Source organism: Oryza brachyantha, chromosome 9 (assembly GCF_000231095.2).
Source record: "Oryza brachyantha chromosome 9, ObraRS2, whole genome shotgun sequence".
Classification (NCBI taxonomy): Eukaryota; Viridiplantae; Streptophyta; class Magnoliopsida; order Poales; family Poaceae; genus Oryza; species Oryza brachyantha.
Window position 1 is genome coordinate 12,094,445 of NC_023171.2, and position 12,021 is coordinate 12,106,465.

The 12,021-nt window shown below is 41.3% G+C and overlaps 2 protein-coding genes and 1 long non-coding RNA gene across 3 annotated transcripts; 1 reads left to right on the plus strand and 2 right to left on the minus strand.

Moving 5' to 3' along the window:
• Nucleotides 1–3,127: 3,127 nt before the first annotated feature.
• On the minus strand, nt 3,128–5,883 carry LOC107304950. The gene is made up of 5 exons (XR_001551016.1): nt 5,368–5,883; nt 4,919–5,140; nt 4,781–4,846; nt 4,494–4,620; nt 3,128–3,757 (listed from the first exon to the last, which is right to left on the minus strand). It is a non-coding gene; the product is annotated as an uncharacterized LOC107304950 (long non-coding RNA).
• Nucleotides 5,884–6,326: 443 nt separating this feature from the next.
• On the minus strand, nt 6,327–7,027 carry LOC102710235 (glucosamine 6-phosphate N-acetyltransferase 1). Its single transcript, XM_040527736.1, has one exon. It carries the CDS (start codon nt 7,003–7,005, stop codon nt 6,517–6,519), a length of 489 nt encoding a protein of 162 aa, XP_040383670.1. The 5' UTR covers nt 7,006–7,027; the 3' UTR covers nt 6,327–6,516.
• Nucleotides 7,028–7,639: 612 nt separating this feature from the next.
• On the plus strand, nt 7,640–10,905 carry LOC102705103. The gene is made up of 7 exons (XM_015841126.2): nt 7,640–8,057; nt 8,320–8,532; nt 8,611–8,763; nt 8,979–9,098; nt 9,167–9,253; nt 9,336–9,801; nt 10,443–10,905. Exons 1-6 carry the CDS (start codon nt 7,701–7,703, stop codon nt 9,768–9,770), a joined length of 1,365 nt encoding a protein of 454 aa, XP_015696612.2. The 5' UTR covers nt 7,640–7,700; the 3' UTR covers nt 9,771–9,801; nt 10,443–10,905.
• Nucleotides 10,906–12,021: the final 1,116 nt, after the last annotated feature.

Genomic DNA, 12,021 nt, shown 5'->3' on the forward strand with positions numbered 1-12,021 from the left:
CGCCTCTGAAACCGGGGGCGGTAGAGCTCCGCCGGCCGGCCGGTCGGCTCGCCGGTTTCGGCCGCCGGCGATCGACGGTATTTTCATTTTTCCTGCTGCGTGCGAGCGAGCGACGATGAAATGAACGCGTGGGCACGAGGACGTGAAAAAAGTTCAGTCCTTTGATGCTGCAGATAGTCATGGTACTACTGGTACTTGCCTGTCAAATCGCTGGGAGAAAACTGAGGTGAGACAAAACCGGCGGCGGCGCGCGGCCTCCGGTACCGGTGCCTGCGTGGGTTTGCCGGCGGCGGCCGCCACGTATCTCAACGGTTTCTTCCGAGTACCGCCGCCGCACCATGGTAAGAGATTTAATTTTATAACAGTTATTTTCATAATTTATAACGCTAATAACTATTAAAAAAAGGTTAAGAAATCTTTTATCTTTTATCAAGAAAAAACATAAGTTCTCTGGAGTTGATTTTCTAATAGAGGAGGTACTCACCGTTGGGAAAGAGAACTTAGAAGCCATGCTGTTCAACGATGGAATTTTTTTTTTGCGACTTTTGAGTTCTCTTATATGCTAAAACAAAGTTTTTTTTTTAAAAAAAAATGCTTCTGCAGGTGTAAAACGTTTAACCATGGCATTGGCCGTGACATGGCAAATCAACTTTATGCTACATGGACAAAATGGTTTGGAATTATATCAAAGGGTCTGTTTTAAATTTTATCAAAACAATATCACTATACACCTACTGAAATTGCACGTACTGTACACGTGTCTCCTAGATTTGGATCCGCATCGTTGCTGAGCCAACAGCAGAGTGCAACCGCCACCAACCCTACAGATTAGCCCCTTTAGGGCCTATTCGGTTGGAGTAAAAACAAAGAATTTGATTCCCACGAAAGTTATTTGGTCGTAGAAATGTAGCGTAGGAGAACCAAATGATATTTTTCTTTCCTTTAAGTTGAATAAAAAAACATAATTTTTTTCATCCACTCAAACCTTTTGAAAAAATCATATAAATTGATGCGGTTATGCATCTTATTCCTCTATTTATTTTTCTATTCCCATGGATTAAAATTTCTTCAAACCGAATAGACTATTTGAGGACAATGATATAATAGACCAGTTGTTTTCTAAATATGACTTTTTAGTCTCATTCCCTTCTAAAAAGGAACTCTTAGATCATATATTCATCATAGACATCTTTATTACTATAAAAGCCTACCACCTACTCCCATTACATTTTTACAATTTACCCCCTTAACTTCGTAATATTAAAAATCAATCAAATCTGATGGATATCCACATAAAATCAAATTGATATGGATATTTACTATATAAAAAAGATGGTCATATATTTCATGAAAATATTTTTTATTTATTCTAAGAATAACATAATATGTTTTTTATCCTTTGCAAAGCGCAGGCATTCAGCTAGTGCTCTAGAGAAAGCTCAATTTCTTGGTACTATTATTTTGAAGAGTTACACATTATCAGGTAATATCTATGCCCTATATTTTCAATTATGCCTATGCTTATAACCTAAAATTTAAATTTTAAAATTAAATTTGAGTTTTTTCATCATATTTTATTTTTCAGCTTTTGCTTTAGATATGGATGAGAAGAAAAAGATTAGGACTGAGATCAAGAAATTTGATCAAAGACCAAATTTTTGTTCGGTCAATTCAGTTGATAGCCTTGGTTGATAAAAAAAAAAGATCAAACAATCTAAAAATGAACATGTTACTACGCTACATGATGCCATTATCTTTTGCTACTATCTTGTGGACCCTGGTACATTGTTTTTCAGCTGTCGTGATATATTGTAGTACTCCTTACTCCTTAGCCACCAAAAATTTGACCTAAAAAAAGGCCATCATCGCCAAAATTTACTTGTGATCTGTGTGTAGCATCCCAAAACCTGTCACTAAAACAAATTCCATCGAGTCCCAAACCAAATTGACCGGCGATGAAAATTTCAGAGTATAATTCGATCTTTTCACTTTCGAAACACTAGTTATCCCTGATGACTAAAGATCGAGACCGAAATTTTCGGTTCAACGAAATGGCCACCTCTATCTGCAGGTACCATGGTGACACAGAGCACATTGGGGTATTTCTTGTAGGGTTTAGGGATTGTGGGAAAGCCAAAATGGTCCCTGCATGTGTAAACCTACCAATTTTCCTAGAGGCGGCGGTTTCATTTGAGTGAACGTCCGTATCGCCGGTTGCCTTGTGGGCGCAACATCAGCCGTCGGATCCATGGCCGAGGCCAATCCGACGGCTGAGAAAGCCGCTCCCGTGATTACGACGTCGATAAGGGGGCCCCACCTGTTTCGTGCGCGCGAGGGCCACCGCGCACGGAGAAAGAAAGCGACGCATCTGTGCCCACACAATATTTCTCTCGCTTCTTTATGATATTTTTTTTTTGATTTTTCGTTGCTTCTTTGGAGCGCTTTATTATGCAAAGTGTTTCATCAAAGTACGAAAAGTGCTTGTTGTGATCTTTTGGCTTTCATGAAAAAACGAAAGACATATTTATAAACAAAATATAATTTATGAATAAATTTATATATATATGTTCTTACATATTAGAAAATTTAAATTTTGACTTATAAGCATAGACACAGAAAAAGATAATGACTATTTTTTTTTCATTTTCTGTAGATTACTACTTTGAAAAATCGATCTAGGAGTGAGAGAAGAAAGGCAAGGTAATTTAAGTGAACGATGGTTCCAAAAGACACCATGAGAAGAGCCTGTTTTTTTTTTTGTTCCACTCGTTTTAGTATTAGTCTGTTTTCTGTTATTAGTGGTAGTTTATTAGTGGTAGTCTATCATCAACACGCCAGTGCAGTAATATTATATCATGACTGAAGCAGATCGCATCAGCTTTAGAGGTTCGTATCAATATATACTTCAAGGTCAAAGTTCTGTCGTGCTAAGCCTACCCTGCGAAATGAACCTTTGCCGCCTAGTATTTATCCGTTTCAAAATACAAGTAATTTCAAAATTTAAGTAAAAATATAGTAGTGCCCTTATTTCATGCACAAATGAATATAAATAATGTAAAATTCAAAAATTAACTAATGAGATGACATAAAGGAAATACTGTACCTTAATTTTGGTATTCGCTAAATAACCTAAACATACTTATATTTTAGAATCTTCGGTTAACCAGGTTAAGGTCTATTGACCATGCGTGCCTTGAGTTTACAGAACGATGTGTACATATGGAGTAACTCATTTATTTTTAAGGACATGTCCAAGTCCTCTCTGCTGCCGATTAGAGTAGGCTTAACGTCTTAATTGGAAAGCATCAGTATCAGATCACGACGAGATTAACTGAAAGAAAATATATTGCTAGATTGAGCCGTCGCCCTTCATAGCATTCAGCTAGCAACCGTGTAGCCAGCGATCGATCGCTAACGGTGATTTCGCGTCAGGAAAGAAAAAAAAGGATTCAGCCACACGGTTAAAAAGGGAGAGGAGGACGAGCAGCCAAGCAGGCAACATCAAGAAACTTTCCTCCTTTTCTTGACAGGATCATGGAGAAACTTTTCCTACGTCGCCGTCGCCGTCGCGTCGCCTTGAGCCGTCAATCCGTCACCGACCCCGGCCGTCTTGCCGCTCTTTTGTTTTCCCTCTTGCCCGGAAAGGGAAGACGCCACCACCAGCGGCCGACCAAAGCACAGCCACAAGCTAGCTATCTAGAATATAATTGTATATGGGTCCAGGACTCCAGGCCGTTTGCAGTAACGCAGGCGATCACTGTTCACATGATAATAACAGTAAAAATGCTATGCACAGTATCGAAATACCGGAAACACAATGTTACTCACGTTTTGTTAGGCCTTGTCTAGTTGCCAAAATTTTTTAGCACAAATGTCATGGAAACGAATGAAAAAACAAATTTTAGATTTCGCCTGAAAACCACGAGACAAATTTTTAAGTCTAATTAATTCGTCATTAGCACATATTGGTTACGGTAGCACTTACGACTAATTATGTCCTAATTAGACTTAAAAATTCGTCTTATGATTTTCCTGTAACTATGCAATTAGTTTTATTGTTCATATATATTTAATGTTTTATTTGTGTCCAAAGATTCAATGTGATGTTTTTAGAAAAGTTTTCAGAACTAAACAGGACCGTATAGAGTACTGTAGCACCAGTGTAACGCTCTATCAGAGCCGTACGTTTTGATTCAATGGTGCCCAAATGCAATGTAACTCTCTGCAATAGCTATATCCTACTACATAGGATCTCGATTTCATTCTATATAGCCCAAACACCACGACGAATATGAGAATTTTACGGGATTTTCGTAGGAAAACAATTAACTACCTCTAAACCAAATAAGCTAACATTGTTGCGTTCGGGGTTGGATGCTCTCACTCACGCACGCATGCCATCGCCATGCCGTGGTGGTGTCGTACGTGTGTCTCACTGCTGCAATGGTACAGAAAGAAGAGAGTGCACGAAGAATGCGACAACGATACCGTACCTTCATGTTCTCGATGAACAAGGTGGTTTGGTCAGTGAAGGAACCAGCCCTATATTGCCAGCCAGTCTTGCTGTCTTACACGAGGATGAAAGTAGGTTTGGTATGAAGCAGAGGAGATAGTGCCTGCCTGCACAAGAGTTGGAACGGAGTCATGAACAGAGACGCAGAGTAGTAGTAAAAGTGGCTGCAGCGTGCAATAATAATAAGTGGGAAGGATGATGAGGAGAGCCACTGCAACAGTGGAAGACAGTTAAAAGTAGGCGGGGGCACCTACAGGACTCACTCACCTCGTGCTGCAACCGAGCGGCAAAGTTGTTGCCATGGCCACCACCGGAGAAATCATGCCCCGGATCCTACAATGAAATGCACTGTGAGTCTGTGATAACTTGAACGGCACAAGGAGAGAGCTGGCCACATGACGGTACCTTCAGGTTTGTCAGGCTTTGATTGGAAGGGGGAAAAAAGTACTGTCGCACAGATCTGGAGAATGGAGAATGGCTGGCTCATCCTCTGAATGAATACTATGCAGTGCATTGCGGCTTATCCTCTGAATGAATACTATGCAATGTATTGTGGTGGTTCGAACAGACGGCTGCAGGAGATGCAGTGCCAGCAAAATCTTCAATAATGCCTCCACCTAGGGGATTCTGCATGTGAGAAGGTCCAGAGTGATCAAAGTCTGGGAAGAACCTGCTTTGGTGCCGTCTATGATAGGGGCCGACTCTACACTTGCACCTACATCATGACAGAGCCAAAGAGGCCATCTATAATCTATCACAATGGAATAAACAGTAAGGTTTACCTTTTGACAGTACAAAAAGAAAGAGAGGGAGTACTATGCAAAGCAGATAACAGGGACAATAAGCAGTCAAACCTGGCTGCTTGGCTCTAGAAGATTTGAAAGTGAACTTTTAGTAATAATGTTCCTCCCGAATGAGCTTCATGAACTCTGAATTTCAGAAATCACTGTGGCATGTTCTCTGGCAAGATAACCAGCTGGTTGAATTATGATCAAAAGTTTCTTTTCTTGAAAATATCATTATGATCACAGTCAGATCAATTTAAATTTTGGAAACCAGGGAGAAAGTAAAAGAAGCAATCCAGCACAAGCTGATTCAGGGATCCACTACCATACCATTTGATTGTGTGACCTTTCTTACACTATTCAGACATTTTTCCACCTTTCCGTTCCCACTATCGGCAAGTATAATGCCAGCCAATCACAGAATATTCATCCATCACTAGGACTTCGTTCAGCTTGCCCTTGTGCATTCTACAGAGTAGTTACCGGTATAATACAATGGTATCAAAGACCGGACCTAAAAGGATATGAGCATGCCTTAGTTAACAGGACCGTTGCTGTCAGTAACTCAGCATACTGGACTATGAAATCAAGAAGTTAACAGCTAAAGATAATAATAGACTAAGGGAGTGGAGGATTAAGAGAGGTGAAAGTAAGAGTTACCTTAAAGACAGAATAAAAAAATATTCTCCATCTTGAGTAAAAAAGTGGATCGTTCATAACTTCAAACTAGGCATTGCAAAGTTTAAAAAGTTTTGCTCTTCCAAACATGTATTCAGCATACCTCCTTGGTTTCATAAACCTTTGTATACCATTCAACTTTATTGTTCTAAAGGGCAATCAGATCTATTCAATTTATGCTAAAAATTATGAAATACTCATTCTATATTTTGATAGATGACACCATTGACTCTTTGGCACATGTTTGACTATCCGTCTAATTCAAAAAATTTGCAAATATGCGGAAATGTAAGTTATACTTCAAATGCATTTAGTAGTACAAAACCACATCATTTGCAAACCTGAGATTTGCACATAATTGGATATAACAATCCATTCAATTTAATGAATGCACACATTTTGGCAATGCAAATGCAAATGAAAGACACGTTGATCAGTAATCCATCCATACATGGAGCAAGGACTGACATAAACTTCCTTATTATTAACTAGTACTCCTACAACAATAGTAGGCAGAGATCCAAGGAGGCGGAACCTAGATCAGAAGTAGAGCCCCATCTGGACGTTCTTCTCCACGAACCCGCACTTGGCGTAGAACCCCGTCAGCTCCGTCGTGCAGTTGAGTATGACCTTGTAGCAGCCCCTCCCCCTCGCGTGCTCCACGAGGCAGCGCACGACGCGCTCCCCGAGCCCACGGCCGCGCGCCGCGGCGTCCACCACAACGTCCTCGACGTGCCCCACGCGGCCGCACCGCCGGATGAACTTGCGCTCCACGAGCAAGGCCCCCGCGGCGGCGAGTCGGCCCGTGGCGGCGTCCTCCGCGACGAGGACGAGGTGGTCGGCGCCCAGGGCCGCGAGCTCCTCGAATCGGGCGCGGAAGGCCTCCTCCGCGAGCGGTGGAGAGGGGGAGAGCTGGTTGAGGAGGTCCAGAAACCCCTTCGAGATGTCGGCGAGCTCCAGCGGCCGGATGAGGTAGGCCTCGCCGTCGCCGCCGGCCGCCGCCGCGGCGGAAGGGAGCGTTTGTTCCATGGGCTTTGTCGTGTCACTCGTGTGGAACACTCCCGGTTAGTTTTATCATGGGCCTAATTGCTGCTAGATTTGATTTAAGCCTTCCGGCCCATGATCTACCCAAAATGGGCTAGATTTTACGATGGGCCTACTAGATGCTATATCTACTTGGGCCTTCCAGCCCATGATCTATTCAAGATGGGCTGGAATTTCAGATGGGCCTACTTGATGCTATATTTTACTCGGGCCTACTCAACATGGGCTGGATTTTCCGATGGGCCTACTTGATGCTATATTTACTTGGGCCTTCCATCCCATGAGCTACTCAACATGGGCTGGAATTTCAGATGGGCCTACTTGATGCTATATTTACTTGGGCCTTCCAGCCCATGAGCTTTTCAAGATGGGCTGGATTTTCCGATGGGCCTACTTGATGATATATTTTACTTGGGCCTTCCAGCCCATGAGCTTTTCAAATTGGACTGGATTTTCCGATGGGCCTACTTGATGCTATATTTTACTTGGGCCTTCCAGCCCATGAGCTACTCAACATGGGCTGGATTTTGCGAATCCCGATGGCCCGTCGCCACGTCAGGCGTCTCGCACACGTATCCTCCAGACTCGTTTCACGTTTCGAAAACCCCTTCGCCAAAATCACCCGCTCAAACGCAAAGAGTGAAATTCTTTTTCCCCAAATCGAAACGCGCCTCCTCGCCATGGTCGCCGCCGGCGACGGCGAGGCGACCCCTCCACCAGATGGACCTCCCTCCCGCGTTTCGGTTTCCTCGGCCTCGTCCGCGTCTCGGCGCCGGTGCGCCCTCGCGAGCCGATTCCGCGAGCCGGCGAGCCCGCGGCGGCACGCGTGGGTTTCGCTACAGGGCCGCCTCGTCGGCGCCGAGGAGGCGACGTCCGCCGCCTCGGCCGCGCCGGGGCTCCATCCGGATGAGGCGGTGGCTTGGGAGTTCTTCAGCCCGCTCCACCGCGTGCTCCTGGTCGCGACCGTCGCGGCTGCCTCCTCCCGCTCCCACGCGGCCCGCCGCATCGAGCAACTCCAGCGATCGATTCATATTAGGGTTTGATTCTGCTGATCTCATATATCTGTTCTTATTCCAGATTTATTGGTCACATAGTTAATAGATTGAATTGGTGAACCCCTTTGTTGTGGTAGCACTGAGCCTGTATGTTCATGTCATTTCGGCCCGACCCGATTGATGGTGACTAGGTTTCACTGGGACGATGCATATTTTAATTTTTGAAGTAATATGTGCGACAGCTTGATGTTGTTATCGCAGTTCGAAGTAAGTAATGGTGCAAAATAATTCTTCCGCTATGCAGGACGAGGTACTTCAAAGCATGCAGCAGAAGCTTGATGATCTGTTTGACGAGATGAACTCCCTACAACAGCAGTATGTCAAGTGCAACACTTTCATTTCCTCGGAACTGGAAAAATCTGAGTTGGTGGGAAGCAAGAAGCTAGGAGAAGAGGATGGAACTAGATGCTGTGCGTGCACAAGGCCAGAGATTTTGACCACTCCTCAAAAGACAAAGGTATAATGTGTTTAGAGAGAGCATGTTCCATAAGGTAGGTTTATCTCCCTTCCTATTCATATGGTGGACAAAGTGCAGGATATTGATGGAGTGGATGATCCAAAATGTGATGTAGTTGATAGGTCCAGCGTAAGTCATATGGATCATGACGAGCGCCGTATGTCAGACCTCTCTGACTTTTGTTGGAGTGTTGTTTCGTCAGTGGATAACCATGCAAATGGCGACAATCAGGTAAATCCTGTACCGTTCAGCGGTGAAATCATCTCATTTATGTGTTATGTCATCATCATAATTGTTCGTGGACAATTTTATTTTTCAATATATGAATTATTGATCAACATTTCAGTATTACATTCGCTACTGGATTGGAGTGCTTTGATAAAATTTGAACACTTATCCCTGTTTAAATATTGTTGAGTGCTGAAATTCTGATCAATTGCATTCAGCTAAGTTCCCTTGCGGCAGAACAAGAATTGTATAACCTTCAGAAGGAATGTGAAGAGAAGGATGCGATCATAAAGGAAATGGCTGCAACTGCACATGCATCCAGCACTATTGATGCCAAGGTACAAATTGTCTTAGTGCCTGCCGACTGTACGAATTATATATTTATGTGTTCGCCCTGTTTGTGTAGAGAATAGCAGAGTTGCAAGACATTCTTAAAAGGAAAAACATGGTGATATCTAAACTGAAGAAAGACATGTCAGCTTTAAAGCAGATGGTAAGCAGTGCGTTGCTACTTACATCTTCTGGTCTCTCATGTTTTCAGGTAAAGAGCTAACATACCATGTTTGCTAATGAAGGTTGTTGAATTAACAAGGGCTAAAAGAACATCTTCTGTCAATTTAAATCCTAGCTGCTCTGAACTACCAGTGATGTCAAATAACGTTCTTTATGATATGAGCAGCAGTAGCCCATCATCATCGGATTCTGAGTCTCCTGTAGCACCGACAGAATACCTTGACGAACATGTTATGGTTGATGGCATTGTTGAACACAGTGAATCCAAAGGAAGTTCTAGAGTCTCAATGGAAAAGACGTATTTTCCAACTAAAATTTCATCCGCTTGCAAGCTGCGCTCGACTAGTCCATTAAAAGAGAATCGTATAAATCCAAATGTTGAAACAAGTTCGGTTGGTAGACAGAAGAAACGTATCTCCTCCAATGGAGATTTTAAAAAGATTAGACGGCAAAGCCAGCAAGACTCAAGGAACAAAGTTACAAGGAGATGGACGTAGAGTTTAGATTGCAAGATATCCCCAATTGCAGGTACACGTATTACATTATACTAAATTCCATTCCACTTATCTTAAATTTGCAATTATCTTCTTGAAACAGCAAGTCTGCCAAATATATGATTTTATTTAGTGCGTCTTTCTTCAATCTATACTGTTTTCTTTGTGCTGTATCCTTTTGTATTCCACTTCCATCATTTCTGTTGCTAGTCCTCTTGAATTGTAGAAAATATTAGTGCAGTTGGTGATAGTCTGACTTCCTTTGCAAGATCTAACAAAACTTGCACGTCGAGATTCTAAATCACATTTTGAAATATGTATTAACTGTATCTGAACTATCAAGATCCTGTTACTAGATATACACTTATACAGTGATATCTGTTTATTCCCTGGTTTAATATTTCTATCAATTAGTTGCTCTTTTATTACTCGGATACTGTTTAGACGTTACATTAAATCTAAGAACACACTGGCGGAACATTCATCTTTTCTGTTTCATTGATATCTTTGATTACTGTATCCATACTTTCATAATGTCTCTTTTATGATGTCACATTGTGTTAAACGGCAGTGAACTTCATGCCCTCCTTTTCTTTAACAGGGTGCAACAGCTCCCTTTTGTTGCTTTAAAAACTTGCTTGATACGCTGACCAATCCACTGTTTTGGCATTTCAGAGCAGGAAGAGACGAAATTGGTAGCTTCATGTCGATCTGGATGGATGATCTGTCAGAGTGATGCGTCCTGGCTCCTGCTGTTTCTGTAAACAAAAAATGTCGATGCAAGTTGCTACATACTTTATTTATGTCTATGATGAAACCGACCAATTGAAGCTGTTCATCTTCGTCATTGGTATCTACTCCGATGTATAATATTCCATTTGGATCTGAGCAGTCAGCGTCTCTCTTCTCTTGAATCTATCGCTCTTATTTTATTAGTGGCTTAATTTATCAGATGGAATCCAGCAGTTCATACCTACGCAGCTTCCTATATAATTCGTTTATGAGGCATACAATAAAGTTCTTCATGCGAGGTGCCAGGTGTAAGTTATACTCCTGGATTCTGTACATTTGACGCCCCAGATTCCCTCATTCCATTAGACAGTACTGTCATCGTATTCACATTAAGATATGCCACACTTCGAGCCAATACTACTACTGTGTGCGATGCATTTGCTGCACAATTTGGTACTAAATTGCTTGTTGCTGGCGGTTACTGCATGCCATTGCTTCCAAGTTTCATCATCGTTTATACTTATAGCCACTGGCCTGGGAAATCCAGGGGCCAATCCGATGAAGTTGACTACCCCGGAAACTCTCCAATTGCATCTAACCACCAATACCTTAGCTTCGAAAATTGAAATACATGAAAGTCATAGGCAATGGACCTTGTTCTTCCAATGGGATTATCAGATTTTTGGATTATCTGATTTTGTGATGGCTACTTAATAATACAAACAAAAAAATTACATGGAAAATTTTTGCAAGGTATGAAATGTTTAAAAACCTAGGAAACATGGCTGATATTCTATAATTAATACTCCCTCTAGTTTGATATTTTTTGTCGTTTTAGATAATGACAGGTTTTATAAAAATATTTTTAACTATGATTTTCTATTACAATATATCAAAAAACTAAATAAATATTTATTTTTATTGAAATACTCTTTATATCTCATCTATAGTACATGTTATCATAGTGTTTTTAAACTAAATATTTTAAAAAGTTATTAATGGTCAATGTTTTAAAAGTTTGATTGCATGATTTTTCTAAAACGATAAGATTTATGGAACTAAAGGGAGTAACGAGAAAAGAACATGCCCAATTAGTTGGCAAATTTCCTTAGAGTAAATGGAGTTGGCCCAAGGCGAGACAGGTGATCCAACTGTAAAGGATCATTATTATACCCTAAAAGTGAATTTCTTAGGGTAAATAGTGTTGGTGTGAGATAATTGGCCCCACAGGGTGTGAGAAATCCTTATTACACTCTAAAAGTGAATTTCCTTAGGTTAAATTGTTAAATAATGTCCTTGCCCAAGCTGTTAGAAATCATTATTAAACTCTAAAACTAGTTTAAGAGATAAGTGATTTCCTTGCTTTTTAAGTTGGTGTATTTACCATTAACTTTGTGGGACTATTCCAATAAATAGTACTCCATATAATAAATGTCTGGCATTTTAGAACAATATTTGATCAAACGTCTAAATTAACTTTCATTTTGATATCAAAATAAGTTTGTTAAGTCTACTTAGTTTG

Coding starts and splice junctions, on each gene's coding strand:
- LOC102705103 (XM_015841126.2), top strand. CDS start 7,701: ATGGTCGCCGCCGGCGACGGCGAGGCGACCCCTCCACCAGATGGACCT. Junction 8,764..8,978: donor ATGCAAATGGCGACAATCAG/GTAAATCCTGTA, acceptor AATTGCATTCAG/CTAAGTTCCCTTGCGGCAGA. Junction 9,099..9,166: donor CCAGCACTATTGATGCCAAG/GTACAAATTGTC, acceptor CTGTTTGTGTAG/AGAATAGCAGAGTTGCAAGA.
- LOC102710235 (XM_040527736.1), bottom strand. CDS start 7,005: ATGGAACAAACGCTCCCTTCCGCCGCGGCGGCGGCCGGCGGCGACGGC.